At 36.2% G+C, this 17,266-nt stretch overlaps 1 protein-coding gene across 10 annotated transcripts in view; it reads left to right on the top strand.

Annotated features, from left to right (window-relative positions):
• The window catches only part of PDE4D (phosphodiesterase 4D), a 540,332-nt gene extending 524,216 nt beyond the window's left edge, over window positions 1-16,116 (top strand). For all 10 annotated transcript variants that reach the window (XM_063179688.1, XM_063179689.1, XM_063179696.1 and 7 more), the window contains 9 exons: window positions 2,972-3,065; window positions 6,747-6,919; window positions 7,903-8,001; window positions 8,087-8,251; window positions 9,905-10,004; window positions 13,620-13,774; window positions 14,284-14,406; window positions 14,883-15,065; window positions 15,628-16,116. In XM_063179688.1, the coding sequence (XP_063035758.1) occupies window positions 2,972-3,065; window positions 6,747-6,919; window positions 7,903-8,001; window positions 8,087-8,251; window positions 9,905-10,004; window positions 13,620-13,774; window positions 14,284-14,406; window positions 14,883-15,065; window positions 15,628-16,041 (1,506 nt within the window). In that variant the 3' untranslated portion in view covers window positions 16,042-16,116. The remainder of the gene's footprint in view (window positions 1-2,971; window positions 3,066-6,746; window positions 6,920-7,902; window positions 8,002-8,086; window positions 8,252-9,904; window positions 10,005-13,619; window positions 13,775-14,283; window positions 14,407-14,882; window positions 15,066-15,627) is intronic.
• Window positions 16,117-17,266: the final 1,150 nt, after the last annotated feature.

Here is a 17,266-nt window from a genome sequence, read left to right as displayed (position 1 = left end):
CTGTTTGTCTCTCATATTTGATTTTTTTAATATTCTCAAAGAGTGTTATTGTTCTGCATCAGCCACTTCTGTCTGCATATGGTCTTCAGCTTCATCTGATTCAATGGCAATGACGGTTGTAAGGCTTTGTCAGATAATTAGAAAAATCAAAACAGTTCTCTAAACTGCTTAGTCCAGAAGTTTTCATGTCAATTAAAGTTTTAGTCCTGTGGCATCAGCAACATGTGGAAGAGTATGAGGAAATTGTGCAGCTACAGTTCTTCTAAGCCAAAGGCATCTCCAATTGAATTTACTCTCAGCAGGAGGGCCTTGCAGAGGCTGAGGGACTTGTTCCACTTTACACCCTTGTTCAGCAGTTACACAGACTATTCTGCAGTTCTCATGCAAATGGTTGAGTTTTCATATTCTACTGACTTGTGGGGTGATGGGAGGTGGGAAGATGAGGGTTGCAACAGACTAGTGGGGAACACAGCACTAGAAAAGAATGTTATCTACCTTCCATTTGCTGTGGATATTCATACAACAAATATTGAGCTGAAAATTCTTAGAGTATATGCTACATAAGTTCCATAAGATGATTTCCAGTATGAAATGACAACTCTCTCTACCCACTCCCTAAAGTTAAGTTTATTATTTGGAGGAAGAAAAAATCCTTCCTATTTCCTAAGTCAGGTACCTGCAAATACTGATTTGTTCCTCCTTCAAAGCTGGAAAACCTTTAAGAAGACATCCTGAAGAGAACATGCCAGTGGTAGCTAGATGGTCTTTTATTCCAGAGTGTCAGACATGACACAATTAGTGCTTTTCTGCAGCAAAAACAGCAACACCAAATTGGGCATTATGTAGAAGTGTTTACTAGGAAATAACCAGGGAGATGAGGATCTATTGAAGTTAGGATCCAGTGAACTAGCTAATCAAATTAAGGAAGAGAGGATATTGAAGTAGTAATGGATAAACTGATGACATGCCTGGAAGTTAATGTGGTTTTGTCAGCTCCTGACATTTTATTAATATTCTTATACTCAATATTTAATTTGAAGCTGCAGTCTCTAGATGCTATCCGGAGACAAGCTATTCCACTACATCTTCAGTTTTTGTCTTATATATTACAGTTTCTCACCTTTTGTGGGAACAGAAGAAAAAGTGTGTAAGCATGACTTAAGTGACTTAAGTGTTTAAATGTCTAAAAGACAGACTTTTAAGAAAAACATCTTGGTATTTTTGGACTAGTCATTATATTGCTTGATGAACATGGCTTGAATTTTCAACACTTGACATTGGTGACAAACATTAGGCGTTGCTGAAGAGGTTGAGACTGGTTTTGTCTAGAGTGCATAGCTCAGTAGTTCTCATAGTATGTATAGCTGTGTTTGCAGTATGGTTCTAATTTCCAGACATATGTTGAGCACTTCCTAGCACATGGCTATATCTGAGATCAAAGCTGAGCCTTTGGCTTTTGACTAAAGTAGGATTCAGTCTTTGTAGCTCTGGAGCTTCCTGAGCTGATGACACGTCAAGATGGCAGGAAAATGCGGTGGCTAATGGTTGGAATGTTTTATTAAAGGTAATTTTGTTGGGCACATTGTGAGCTATATGGTAATTGGTGGCTTACAAAGATATTGTGAAGAAAATAACACCTTTCATTATTCAAGGCTACTTTGAAGAAATAGCTTTGATGATTCCAGTGGAATGGAAATGGGATGGTTAATATTTACTACAGTGGTTTATCTCCTTTGAAGAAGAATAAACTATAAATTACCAGTTTTCAACATAGAAGAATGTTTACATGTATATACTCACTCTAAGGGTAGCTATTCCGTGATATAATGGATAGTCATGACTGCATGGAGAAGGTAAAAGATGATTCTGAAAGTTGCACAAATCATTTTGCTTTGTTAAGAGAAAAAATGACTGAGAAATCTAACAACAAAATAAAAGGATGGCACAATAGGAGGCAAAATTCAATAATGACAGATGTATGCTAATTTTTATTGGCAAGAGCTGGAATTATTTGTAATTGTTGCAGCCTTCTGTTTGTTGGTAATATCAAGGCAGAGCTATAGTCAATGAAAATGCATGTCGGACAGTCAGAGCTGTATTATGCAATTAACATGTGAAGCATAATACCACAAGATATCACTTCACCCTGGAGTCTAGAAGGAATCACGAAAGGCTCAGTGATATGTACCTAATTAATTATACATTTAATGGAATATTAGTATCTGCTTTTATCCTGTAGATTGCCTAGAGTGAGTTGCTAGGAGGGAAATAGAAGGTGTTTCCACAGATGGGTGTTTTCTATCCCAGTGTTTTTGGAGATGCTTGCAGTTTTCTGAGATAGTAGAATGGTCAAGTCATTGGTTGAATATAATAATTTTAGGTCAGAGAAAACAAAACCTACCTCTTTTCATATTGGCTAGTATGAAGTCAATAAGATATTTGGATTGTTTGGAGCAATGTTGTAAAGTAATTTTGAGTAGATTATTGATGAGAGGTAAGATAGATTTGAAATGTTACCTAATAAATTGCAAAAAAATGCAAAAACAGATTAATTTGCAAATCTTGTGAGGGAACTAGTAGAGAACAGCTCGGACATAAATACATTTGTATTTACTTTCCAAATTAAAATTGAAAAATTAGAAAGGCAATATTATAACTTGTGTGTGTGCAGATGCATTAGAGTTTTACTAGTAGAACACTGTACCTCAGTCATTGAATCACTGTGGTGTATTTTAAAAGGTTAAGAATGACATTGTCCAGTCCATGAATAAGTTGGTTGGGTGGATCATTGGTGCCTGTGATTTCTGCTTACACAGTATATATTCTTGATGCCATAGTGTATATATATATATATGATATATATTCTTAATGCTATGTTCTTTCCCCAGTTATAAAGTGACTGCATGTTCTTATTCTAACTAAAATATATCTTGATGTAGCTAACTTTACACTTTTTTGTTTTCTTTTCCAGTTTAAAAGAATGCTCAACCGTGAGCTAACCCACCTCTCTGAAATGAGCAGGTCAGGCAATCAGGTCTCAGAATATATATCAAACACTTTCTTAGGTAAGACTATGAAAAGCTAACTTTTTTGCCTTTGGGGGGTTTTTATATTTCTCTGGGCTGTGTTAGAGCCTAAAAGCAAGTGGATTTCCATATTAATTTCTGTTAATTAATTTCAGGAACTGTGCATTTATCATGTTGTTGTCAGCATTTGTGCAGAGATCAGGTTAGATCCACTTCCTCGCAGCTCAATTAAATTACTTTCCCTGTCTGTGTAATTGCAGATAAATATTCATGTACATATTAAAACCACTATACTGATACTATGTTAAGAAATTATTATAATGCTTTTAGAGAATCACAGAGATTCACAGAATATCCTTCTGAGTTGGAAGGGACTCACAAGGATCGTCAAGTCCAACTCTAAAGTGAATGGCCCATACAGGGCTCAAACCTACAACCTGGCTTTATTAGCACCATGCACTGACAAGCTGGGTTAGTCTCAGAGTGGTAATTATGTATGTATTTATATATTAAAGAGAATTCTACCACTTTATTTTCCTACTGGAATAATTGCAGAGGTTTCAGTGTGCTGGAAGCACATAAGTGCATGTAACATCATAAAATCTCACAGCAAGCAGTTAAGATATTTTGGTATTCCTTGCCTGCACATGCGCAGTTAGGTGCATGTGACTAAATAAACATCTGAATAGACTTTTTCCAGAAAGTATTTGCAGCTCAAGATCTTGGCATGCTGGGATTTGAGCGTTAACAAACGCCCAACACAATATTACAGAGAATATGGTTCCTTAACTATGGCTTTTTTTTTTTTTAATTCATGAAAATTAAGAAAACTTTTGTATTGCTGATTTTGAACATGAAGATAAAATACATGAAGATACTATGCCAATCTCAAAACATGTTTTGAGCAAAATACCATTGGTTCATAAAGACTGTATAACAAGAGTTGCACAGTGAAATACATCTAAATTAGGATAACAAGTACTTTAAAAAGTGACAGTCATACATGTTAATATCCATCTTATTCTGTGTGAGATAACATAGCTCATGCTTTTTGTGACTGTTTTGGAAGGAGTGGTGTTTATGTGAAGTACATTTAATCCTGTCACCCTGCCCAAAAGGGATGGCTGAATGTGTCTGTTCAGGTGGCCCATGGTTGCAGCAGTGTGCCAGATGCTGCGGCACAGCAGGGCTCAGACACTGGGACAGGGACAAGGCTCTGTCACGGACAAGCAGTATTGCCCAGCTTCATGTGCCCTGAAAACCACAGTGTGCAGTTGCCTGAAAGGATGACCCACTTAGGCTGCAGAGACTGAGATGCCAGCTTCTGCTTGCTTTCGCTTGAAAGCTTGAGACTTACTTTGACAGGGTAAAGAAATGCATCTGTCAGCCTTTAGCATGAGATCTCAGTCACGAGCAGAAAGAGGGACAGAGAGGCAATCACTTCTAATTTACTGGACCATGGGTACTGTTTTCTGTCTGCATGAAAAACTAGGTACTTAGAATTGTAGGTATAAGAGCAGCACAATAGTGAAAACAGCTCATCTAGAGACGTACTGCTTAAATATTTTCAAAGTATGCAGTCTAAGTATGTAGGTTCTGAACATTTATGCAGAGAGAAAACTTTCTCTTCCTAAAAGTATTTAATGAGTTTATTATCTAATTTATTTTTTTAGTATGTAACTTACCTCCTCAATATCTACAAAATTTTTCACATTTGTAAGTTAGGAAGGTGTCATGAGAGAACAGGGTTTTCTGTTCTTCTTATTAAAAAATCCCCAAAAAACCAAAACCAAACTGTTTTCCTTTAGGGATATATCAATGTTCAAAGTTATTTACAATGATTATAAATATAATCTGTGTATAAGACATAAAACTCCTATATTGTGCATAATAATATGCAAAGTTTCCTTTTTCAGTATCATTAACCTGTTTTCTATGAATAGAAAATGTTTGAGAACCTGTAATTGAACACAGCATAAACAGGGTCAAGATGGCAAGCTCTCTTTTCTGGATGTTCAGATGGGCACAACCCTCTGTGCTCAAAGATACAAAAGCAGAGGCAGTCCCACAGAGTTTCTCTGGAGATTTAAGTCATTCAGACAGACACTTCCTTTCACTTGAGTTACTCTGACAGCTCAGCTAACGAACCTCTGTTTGATGGGTCTAAACTTTGTGCATATGACTGAAACCATAAACATCAAAGCACAGGCACAAGTCACAGCTGCTCATCTGTTGTCGGTTTGCACCAGACCAGGGCTGCCACGCTCCACCTCGCTCTTTCCCCTTGCAGGGAGAGTGGTGAACTGTGATGGGGTAGTCCGGGGACTCAGTGCTCTAGGCTACAACCTGGTGTCATTTCCAAAGTCTCTTCTTCATTGTGATTTCTTTGGAATTTGAGGTCTCCATTAAAAGTATCTGCTAAAGGGTAATTAAAAGAAAAAAAAAAATGCAGGAAAAAGGGTGAAGAAGCAAAGCAATCATATAAAAAGCTCCTAATTAGAAATGGACTTGCTAACCTCATCTGGTTTCAGTCTGTATTGGAAATGAATATTGCAGAAAGGAAAAATATACACATGTAAAAAATCCCAATTTTTTCTTACTTTCTTTTCAAATTTTATTTTGGTTTAAGGTTTTTTTAGCTGTTTTGGCTCATCTCTTGTGTCAGAAACATCTTTTCTGGATGTTTTTGTGGTTTTACTAGTATATTCCTTGAGGTCTAGAAAAGGTGGAGGTACATTTCAGCAAAGAAAAAGAGGTAATTTGAAGGGAGTCATTAAACTCTAGGTTGAAATACGGTATGAATAAAAGAAACAAAAATTAATTCATGTTCTTAGTAGTTTTTTTCAGAAAAGCCCTTCATTGCACTAACTTGGGTTTCTTTGAAGCACATGTTTGCAGCGCTCCACAACCCCGTACTGGTTGTGCAGCAGTCCTGTGGCAGTTGCCTAAATATATTTTACTCTCATTTTAATTCTTGTCTAAAGTTTTGCTGGCACATATGTCAATAAATTTTATTAAGTGATGCTGTTGATACTGCTACGGAGGCAAAAGCCCACAGCAAAATTCTGAGGTTAACAAAGCACCCTCTTGTTTTGTCATTATTACTGACTCTAGTTGAAAGTGCAGAAACGCTGCACTGGTGGCATGAACTGCCAGCAATCCAAAGTGCTTGTAGATGTGGCTTAGAAAGCACAAAAGGCTTTCCAAGCCACAGTTTTAGTAGACAGGACCAGTCCACAAGTATTAAATTCTTCGTGTCTTCAAGTCCTGAAAAAGTTTTCTAAAGGTTTACATGAGGACACACATAGACAGTTTTAAATACATTTTCAGAGAATGTTTCTCCTGAAAAAAAAGAAAGAAAATTATTTTTTCTTGCAAAGTGTATTCCTGTGCGGTTGTAATAACATTTTTATACTGAGATGATTGACCCTTTGAATAGCACTAGGGATAATGGCAGAAGTGGTAATCAGACAGTCACAAGTTGCTTTTAAAGCCAATTCAGAAATAATGAGGCAATATGAGTAAAAGAGATCTACTTTTACTGAGGTATAGGTCTATATTTAACTTTTCATAGGTTTAGTGATCTTGATAGAAAGAATCCAAATCTTAAAAGAGGTTTTTCTAAGAATTAAAAAGTCCATAAGGTGCAACTCAAAAGTGAATTTTATAATATTTATAATTGTTTTATAAATTATTCTCTTTTTATTCATTCTTTTGAAGACAAGCAACATGAAGTTGAAATCCCTTCTCCAACACAGAAAGAGAAAGAGAAAAAGAAGAGGCCAATGTCCCAGATAAGTGGAGTCAAAAAACTCATGCACAGCTCCAGCCTAACTAATTCCAGTATTCCCAGGTTTGGAGTTAAAACAGACCAAGAAGATGTCCTTGCCAAGGTAGAGAATATATATATATATATATGTCCTTGAAATTATATAAACAGAGTGTGGATATTTCTGTATTATTCCATCCTCTGCTTATACACATTGGTTTCAAGCTGCAGCACCAAGCATTTATATCACTTGAAATGGCCCAAATTTGTTGCAGTGGAAGAATAGCAAGTAAAATCAGAATCAGACCATAAGGGCTAATTTCAGCATGAAGACAATTTCATCTGGCATTTGTGTATGCATTAAGAAGCCTTCCTATTCATAAATAGTATCTGAAGATTGAAGAGTAAACATATTGTGTAGTGTCACAGGAATGAAAATGTATAGATAGCAAACTTATTTTTAAAAAATGCACAAGGGTATATAGCATTAGAACTACCCTTCCTATTTTTAGCTGTATCATTTTATGTGCATTCTTTTTCTTATTTCTAATGAAATTTCTTACTATTTTTTGCACCAGCAGCTAACTACTTGGTAATAACAGAAAATTGGTATAAAGGGATTTTTGATTGAGTTATGCCTCTTCTAACGTTTTCAGGAATCTTATTTGAAGAGTGTTTCTGAGACCAGGGAGAGAGCAGCAGAATTGCCCATCTCTGCACATTGCAGAGATGCACTCAGCAGAATTGCACATCTCTGGAGGTTTTCTCCTCAGTGAACTTCATTGTCAATAGACAATGAGATAGCAAAGTGTGTCAGTTAAACTCATTCAAGGTACTGTGGAGTTTTCCCCTCTGGAGCAATTCACTAAAGAGGCAGTGAATTTCCTGCTTAGACAAATAAAATTTGAAAAATGGGTAGATGTAAATTCTGATATTGCAAGATTAATAGCAGCTGCAGAGTTTATAGTTTAGCCCTTGCAAGGTTTAGCATGTAACTTGCACGTTGGCCAGGTCTTAATGAGTCCTCTGTTTATAATTGCTTCTCTCAAAAATTGCAGGAATTTTTATGTTAGGTTTCAACCTGTTCATTGCATGATTTTACTCTAGGAACTTGAAGATTTGAACAAGTGGGGCCTTCAGGTTTTCAGAGTAGCAGAGTTATCTGGAAACAGACCTCTGACTGTCATCATGCACACTATTTTTCAGGCAAGTTTGAGCAGTCATGTTGCTTTTTTATCTTGGAGACTGTTCTGTGCTTCGAAATCTAATTGTTTTTCCTTTACTTTGATAGGAGCGGGATTTGTTAAAAACTTTTAAGATTCCAGTAGATACTTTAATAACTTACTTGATGACCCTGGAAGACCACTACCATGCAGATGTGGCGTATCACAATAACATACATGCTGCAGATGTTGTTCAGTCAACCCATGTCCTACTATCAACCCCAGCATTAGAGGTAAACTACACTGAAGAAGAAAAGTGGCAGTTATGAGAGAAAGGGATGCACTGAGAGTCTCCTAAACATTAAAGATCTTAGTTTCTGCAATATTTTTAAAAGAAATCTTAGCATTTCTTTGATGAATTCTGTTCTTTTAAAGGTATTTTGTGAGGATCAAAGTTACATGTAAATATTGTGCAGAATACATCACTTCTTTTCATTTTAAAACATGGAAATTTTTGCTGTCATAAGCTTTTTCACTGTAACACAATGCATATCTTGTTTCTACCATCTTATTATTTATGCTACATCCTGTTCCGTAGTTATTTCCCATGTGGGATTCTGCCTAACCACAGCAAGTGGAAGTTCTGAGGAAAATTTATTCTGATCTGGAAAGACTACTTTTGTATTTTTTTCTAAGACAGATTGGAACATGTACTAAATTTTCACTGGACTCTCTTTTCTTACACTTCCCCCCTCCAATAAATATTGCAAAGTTTTTTTGGAAAACAATTAATCTGTTCTTTTTGTAGCAATTCTCGTCTTGAAAGTTCTTAAATCCCTGAAGTAGATGGATGTGAAAGATGGAGATTTTCTCTCTTTAAGCACAGTTCAGGTCTTAACATAGCAAACATTGATGTTGATATATCCCAGCAAACAGTCAGAAAAATTCAGGCAAAGGAAGTAGTAGGAATTTTATTAGTTCAAAAGGATTTAACTTCATTTTCAAGGAGGGCTGGATTTTGACTCTCCTATAATGGGCAGTCTTTAATGTTACTGAATACAACTGTATTACCTTCTTCTTAAAAAGTGGATCTTGGCACATTTGGATCCTCAAAGACTTGGCACATTTGGATCCTCAAAGAAAATCTCTCAAGAGATTTTCTTGAGAAAAATTTTCTTGTTCTCAAGAAGATCAGGTAATGTTGTTAAAACACCACTGGCGTCACCACACAGCTGAGCTAGTCATCAGTAAAATGCAGGGGTTTTTTTTTCCAGACTTTTTTTTTCATGGCCTTATTCTCAGCAGAGCTTTAGCTGGTGAAATGGCAATGGCTGCCCAGTGCCACTGCTGGTCTTTGCCCTTCTGAGCTGTCCTTGATCAATTTTGAAAACATTTGCATCATGTGGGTGCTTCTGGCAACAGGGCACTGGGCTCATTCCAAGTCTGTTGCAGTCCTCTTTTCCTATCTTCCTAGAAATCACACACAAATGGAAAAAGCAGTAAATGCTAAGTGACATGATGTCTAGTCTGTTGCTATTTCCTTTAGATAGAAGATGTGCATCTTTCAAATACAGATACAGAGGAGTCAGGCTGAAATATTAACTTTAATCTGTGCTATAAGTTAGAAACCTGTGCTTAATTGCCTAATAAAGGTGGATTTATGTACAGACTGAAGTTGAAAATACTTCAGTTGTGGCAGAATTTAGTGATGCTCTCTGTATGAAGTGCAAATCACTTTACTTCGGCCAAACTTGAAATATTTATGAAATTCTACATAATTGATAATTTTACAAAGTGTTTGATAGCTTGTGTGTAAAGTCTCTAGAGATCATGGTATATTTTAAATGTGTTTTGCTTGTTCACATCCAGAATCAAGTAGAATCCTTTTTATTGGAAACACTTTTTCACAGTTTGGTCATTGTCATTTCTGTTTCATTATATTCTAGGCAGTGTTCACTGATTTGGAGATTCTTGCAGCAATTTTTGCCAGTGCAATACATGACGTAGATCATCCTGGGGTTTCAAACCAATTTCTTATCAACACAAGTAAGTTTGATGCTTAGTGGTTTTCTCAAAAAAATTGCTGTGAGTTATGCACATAGCACCTGAAAAATACTACCAGTTCATTCCTTGTTTGCTTCTATCTCTAACTTTTCTCAATAAATATATAGATGTTTATATTTTAAACCTGATATTACTTTGCATTTTGTCTAATTCTAGTAATGATTTACACAGTACACTCTAGCAAGAATTACTGAGGTATAAACTATAAACCTGGCATTGTTTCAATGTATTGCATGTTTTCTCTCCTGGAAATATAGTTGATTTACATTAAATAGGTAAAGTTTTAAGAAGAGAATGAAGGAAGATTAAAAAAAAGGGACAAGAATTTATATGCCTATATTGGAAACATATGGTGTGACGAAGGGTAGAAATTCAGAAAGCAGAAAAGCATGTTTCTTTTTAGCAAACAGACAGACAATCCTGTATCCTGTACTTGGTTTTTGATCTCTCATGCTTTGTAGACTGAATTTCCTCACTCTGTTTCTGCAGCTATGATAAACATGTTTGGTTTATTCTGACTCCAATGTTATCTCCGAATTTGAAACACAGTGTACTTCTGCATTCCTCAAGGCTGTTGTTGGCAGTCTTGCTGAACCTCTATCCCTTCAGTCATCTACTGAAATAAAAACACTGTCAACTTTATTGAACCTGATTATGACATATTTACTCAATAGTTTGTTGCCCCAGTGGCAACTTGCTTGGATTTTGTTGCCTGATGTCACTATTATTGCCCTTTGTAGGTCAGTACCAGTTCCATCATACTGTGTTATTTCTTCTGCTCTCTGACAACTTCTCCTTTTATGATAACTGACCCAGAAGTGCAAAGTTTAAATAATACTATTAATCCAAGCACAAAAGAAGAAAAAGCAACAGAAATGGAAACATACCTAGCGTTGGGTATTTGACCCATCTGGTTGCACATTTATAGATACTGTCACTTCTGCACATGGGCAGAATCTATTTCACAGGTGTTAAAATAGAATGACCCCAAATCAGCAGTAGAGTTTGAAGAAGGGAGCTCCTGCTCTGACTCATTGCTGCTGTGTATTCAAATAAGACATGTACTTCAGTTTAGCCTGCATCTAGATTTGTTTGTCGCAATGGCCTAAGGGCCATCCTATAATGAAATTGAATTTTATGACTCATCCTCATGAAAGAGGATTAAGATTGACTCTATTTTTTGTGCTTTACTGGGGACTAGTACAGTTCAGCAGTGCAGGCAGAGAGTGAATCAAGCTTTGTGCAAAAACCAAATTCTTAATTGAATCTTAAGAGTGGGCATATGTAAGTAAAGATTTTTCCTTGCTTGTTGAGTCAGAAATTGAGTACCAGGTTATACCTGGTGGCTCCAAGGTTCTGTGAGGAAACCAACGAATTGTTTAGGTTTAAAAGTGTTGACTTAGTTGAAAGGATGAGTAGTGGTGCATAAAGCTTTTACTTTTAGTTAGATTGAAATTCAGCTAATGTAGGAGTCATATTCATGCTGATAATTATCCGCTTTAAAAGCATATCTTGATTTCTCAGTTCAGCTTTTGATAAAGGAGGCTTTTGGTCAATCAAGTAAAAACACTAATTGAAAGTTTCAGCTCTTGCAAGGTTGAAAGAAACAGAGATTTTGTTTATTTTAAATTGTTTTGTGTGCAAGGAAGAAACTGCAGGGAGAGAGACATAAAAAAATCATCTAATGTTGCTTATCAAATCCAAAATTTTCCTAACTTTTAGAGGATAATTCGCTTCCATCTAATTTCATTTCTTCACCTAAATATAAGAATGCATTTAAAAAAAAACATTATAGACTTAGTTACATGATAGACTTAGTTAGACTTAGTTAAAGTATGTACATATTTGCCATATTTTCATATTTTTTTATTATTAGTCTTGTGACTTTTCTATTATTTTCCTATATAAAGTCTATTACAGTGTTGTCGACTAAACAAATCCCTCTTGAATGCTATTAAATAACAAACAAATATGAAGTATATTAGCATCAGAGTAGATGTAGATATTTATTTTACCACTGTAACTCTGTCCTTCCAGAAAAATATTCTTGAATCTTACAATGTGTTACAGAGGTTTCCAAGGGGGAACTTTCTTCCATTTTTATGTCCATTTTGAAGTTGAGTGCATTTTAGCTGTGTCTGTAGCTCCAGATCTTCTAAAGTATTTTGGCAATGTGGAGTGTTTTGCAGTTGCAGCAAATCAGAAGCTGTTTGAAAAGAAAATAAACCAGTGCATGATTTCTGCATGAGAAAAACAAGTATGCAAGCTTTGTATGTGTTCTGTGAAAAACGAAAGAGAGATCATTTTACAAACTTGCTTTCTTTCTGCTTTTGCTGTTATGGCTTTGCTGATTTTGGGATAAGAAAAGGCAGAGGAAGACTTCCCTGATTCAACAGATTGATTTATTCAAGACAAGAGAGAAAGACAGCAGGAGAATGGATAATGAGATTAATGAAATCTGAAGATCAAAGCTTTTAGAGGCCTCCTGTTGAACCAGAGGCATTTTAAAGTATAGCTGTTGTAAAAGAACAAAAGAGGACTAAGAGTGGACTAGACTGATGTATGTTTAGACTTAGGCTAGAACAGCTGCAATAAACAGAAGTTACTACAGCACAGGAAAAGTATGATCGCATAAAAATTATATGAATATTTTGTGATAGATTTATTTACAAGCTGTATCTTAAAGCATATGCAAACTGACTGTTCAGTATACCTGTGTTAAAGCTAAAGCTGTGCAGACATTTTTGTAATTGCTTTGATTTTTCAGAGCTATCTGTTCAGCAGGTCTAAGCTGACCTTACATGTGTGCCTTAGCACAGGCATGTCTGGGAAGTGTGTGTTATTGTCACGGCCATATGGGGTGGCTGAGGTAAGAATAATTCCATTGGTGAAGACAGTACTACAGACAGCATCAGGGACAGACCACACGAAAAACAAGGCAGCATTCAAGCCACTGCCTGCAGTTTCACACCACAGGACATTACATGGAAAAGACAGAAGCATAGCTGATACCATCCTGCCAGCCTTCAGCTGTCATGAACTAATGACCATATAGTTCACTAGGCATCTTAGCATCTTAGATAACTGCAGAAAGAAATTATTTGAAAATCAAGAAGCTGGTGCTCCTCAGCAGACCTGCAGAAAAGCCTCAGCTGTGTATTCCCAGGTCAAAGTGCTGGGAAGCTGAAACTTGACTAACAGTAGAATTTTAGGTATTGTGACAGAGAGGCATGAGAAGACAACAAATCAGTGTGTTTTAGTTGAGGTGTGTTTATGCATATATTATGCATATAATATTTTCTAAGTTGCCTCTTACAGATATGAAAATTCATTCTAAAAATTAACTGTCTTATATTTTTTTCTAACCTGCCACTCCAGGCATGTGTTACTGCATCATTGCAAAGCCTTTTCTTTGTTTTGCTCAACTTTGGCTTGACCTAGTAAGTTATTCAGTGAATAATTCTGTAACTTTCAGGGCTGCTTCTAACAGTTTATCTGTAAATCTTGTTATGCATGTAATGAATTTGAAAAAGATCTTAAGGGATTTGGTAGAAGCACAGGCTTTAGTAACGTTCTGCCCTGCAATTGTTATTGCAGATTCTGAACTCGCCTTGATGTACAATGACTCATCAGTACTGGAGAATCATCACTTGGCTGTGGGTTTCAAGCTGCTGCAGGAAGAAAATTGTGACATTTTCCAGAATTTGACCAAAAAACAGAGACAATCATTGAGGAAAATGGTCATTGACATTGTGAGTTTTGAGATTTTGTCTTCCATAGAGCTAGGACATCAAATAACAAAGCACAGAAACATTTTATAATAAATTACACATCGTCAGGCCCATAAACAATGAAGTGAAAGTTTAAAGTTTTGTCATATCTTACCCAAATACAAATAGTGGGGTCTTTTAAGTTCCACTCACTTTCTATGCATTTCTGGAAGGCATACTATTCTGTTTCAAGCTGGTTTTGATGATGCCATTCTACCATTACAGGTAGAAATTTGCTACTGAGTTAATAATGAATTTGGGCTGATCAGTTCATTCTGAGCAATGCTGAGCAATGATTTTGTCATATTCTTTAAAAATCTAATATGAGAACCTACTATTATGAATATACAGGACTCTTACTTGTATCATGTATTCAGGCATAGAAGCTATGGGTTCCTTCCAAAAATGTTGATTTATATGTTCAATTATTATTCAAAAAACTCCAGTAAAATAATTTACATAGTGTTCATTTTTTGTTTGTTTTTTGCTAGGTACTTGCAACAGATATGTCTAAGCATATGAATCTACTGGCTGATTTAAAAACTATGGTTGAAACTAAAAAAGTGACCAGTTCTGGTGTCCTGCTTCTTGATAACTATTCAGACAGGATTCAGGTAAGGAAATGCATCTGAAAATGTGCACTTGTATTACATACTTGAAAACATTGTCTTCCCCATTCTCCAGCATGGATTAGAGCTATCTCTTTCACACCATGATTTGCTGCTTCCTTCTGTTTTCTCCCTGGTCTAAATGACATGGTTTAAGTGATTCTCTGGGAGACTAACAAAGTGCTAGGGTAGTTCAGGACTGAATGAGCATTTGACCTTCCCTTCAAATTATCAAAAAAGTGATTCTCCTTCTCACAAGGATTTTGTGACCTTTATAGCGACAGAAGCAGCAGAAGCTAGGTAATTCTTGGCTATTACTCCAAGTGTGAAAAGCAAACAACCACATAAGCTTTGGCTGTTTAGAATAAATTTTGCATTACATGTATTTTAAAGATTTTGTTTTACAGTCACCAGAAATGTGAATAAAAAAGGAGCTGCTTTTCTTCAGTGCAATAACACCACAGGTATTCAACATGTTCTAGGTTCTTCAGAATATGGTGCACTGTGCAGATCTGAGCAACCCTACCAAGCCGCTCCACCTCTACCGCCAATGGACAGATAGAATAATGGAGGAATTTTTCCGTCAGGGAGACCGGGAACGAGAAAGGGGAATGGAGATAAGTCCCATGTGTGATAAGCACAATGCATCTGTAGAAAAATCACAGGTAATTGATTTTATAAGGTAGATAAACCTTTTGGAAGAAAAGGATAGTACATAGTCATGTTTTGAACAATTTCTGAATGCACCTTTTTCTTTTCTTCCTCTGAATTAATTAATTCAGCTCCTAAGTTATAAATGAGGCAAATTGAGACTTTTACTGTGAAAACATAATGCGTGGCAATATGTTTGCTGAAGGGATTCCATCACTGTCCTGACCTGAAAAGCAGCATACATGCCAAAAGAAATTACTGTACAGCTGAGTGGGGTTTCCTTCAAAAACATAATTAAATTTAAAGCAGGTATCTAGCTCACTAGATGCAGTGGAGTTTTTTGGAATTTCACTTGAAATCAAATCCTTTCCGTGCTGTTATCCAATATCCCGAAACAGACTTCTGAAAAGTAAAAGACTTTATCTGTTATATAAACTAGTATGGTTTCCTTTCAGCCACCTCTAAGGGTAATGTACCTTGTTACCTTGTGTCTCTTCCTAGCATTATATTTCTCATATTTTGCATGACTTACTAATTTCTCTGTGAGTAATCATATTCTTGCATTATTTGAAACAGGTGGGTTTTATAGATTACATTGTTCATCCTTTGTGGGAGACGTGGGCAGATCTTGTTCACCCGGATGCCCAGGATATCTTAGATACACTGGAGGACAATCGAGAATGGTACCAGAGCACAATCCCTAGAAGTCCCTCTCCTGCACCTGAAGAAAAGGAAGAGGGAAAGCAGGGTCAAACTGAAAAATTTCAGTTTGAGCTAACGCTGGAGGAAGATGGTGAGTCAGACACCGAAAAGGACAGTGGAAGTCAAGTAGAAGAAGACACCAGCTTCAGTGACTCCAAGACTCTTTGCACCCAGGATTCAGAATCCACTGAAATTCCTCTTGATGAGCAAGTAGGGGAAGAAGTGGAGGAGGAGGAGAACCAAACAGCAGAGTCTTGTATGGTAGAAGAACATTCTCCTGACACATAACAATGAAAACACAGTCTCTTTCTCTTGCTCACTCCCTTTCTTTTCCTCTTTCTCTCTTTTTTTTTGTCTTTTTTTTTTTTTTTTTTTTTTTTTTTTTGTGGGGGGGGGTTAGGGGGGGCTGGGGTATTTTCAGTTTCGTTACGGATTTTTTATTTTTCTTTTATTTTTTAAATGAGGCAGTGATTTCCAAAGTATATGTCACATACTACAACCATGGTCAAAACCTGGTGTTATCTGCCAGAATGATTGTTGATCAAAACTGAAGTTGATGATTCAGTTTGGCACTCAGGAATATTGTAAACAGAATTTTCACCTCCATGCTGTCAGAAAGCAGGGGGAGAACATCCATAAATTGCATTTTAATAAGGTCTCTATTTGGCAGATTCCATTAAATATAGCAAATGCTTTCAGAGGAGTACCACCTGCCAAACGAATGTTGGTGTGCTTTGATAGTTTTTGAATTAATTGTATTGTATTGTAAGACATTGGATAATGTTCGTCTGTAGAGGAAACGGACAGAAAAAGCATTGAGGTTCCTATAGGAAAACAAATTCACAAGAATGATGGGACACAAATGGATTCTGTTACCAACATAAAGATAAGCTGTGAAAATTACATAATTTTCTTATTTCTAATCTGAGACATGACTGAAAAAAATGTGACCCAGTGGGTTGCACTAACCTTTTCATTTTGTATAATATGTGAAAGAGAGATCTTTTTTAGAGCTCACTTTTATTAAATATACCAAGGTATTATATTTAAAAAAAACCCCACTTTCATCTGCCACTGGTTATTTTTTTTTTCAAAAGAGTTACTTACAAGTTTTCAGTACAAATCTGTACTACACTGGATAATACTTGTAGGGGTTTTTCTTTAATTCTTTTTTTTTTTTTTTTTGGCACCTTAGAATGTCATGGTGATATTGAGCTGTAAATGTCTATTGTTTTCTATATTAGTGAGTTCCATGAGTATTCTTTGTGTGACATAAAACTTTTTCAGTAGGATAGCTTTTTTTCTTTATTTGTTTTTTCATCACTATTTTCCCAGATATGTTAGTGGACTTATACAGTGCTTTTTTCCTCATAGTAGCCTGATCCTGCCAACTCTGTCTTACTACAAGAAGTGGTCCCAGTGATACCAGCTGGGACCAACCAACACTAGGATTTACAGGACCAGAGCCTGTAAAAAGAGTAATGAATTGTCATCAGTACAAAAGCACCTCTTT

The sequence above is a fragment of the Melospiza melodia genome, chromosome Z (genome assembly GCF_035770615.1).
Source record: "Melospiza melodia melodia isolate bMelMel2 chromosome Z, bMelMel2.pri, whole genome shotgun sequence".
NCBI lineage: Eukaryota > Metazoa > Chordata > Aves > Passeriformes > Passerellidae > Melospiza > Melospiza melodia.
The sequence above is the reverse complement of the archived record's forward strand: the minus strand, read 5'-3'. Positions and strand labels throughout refer to the sequence as shown.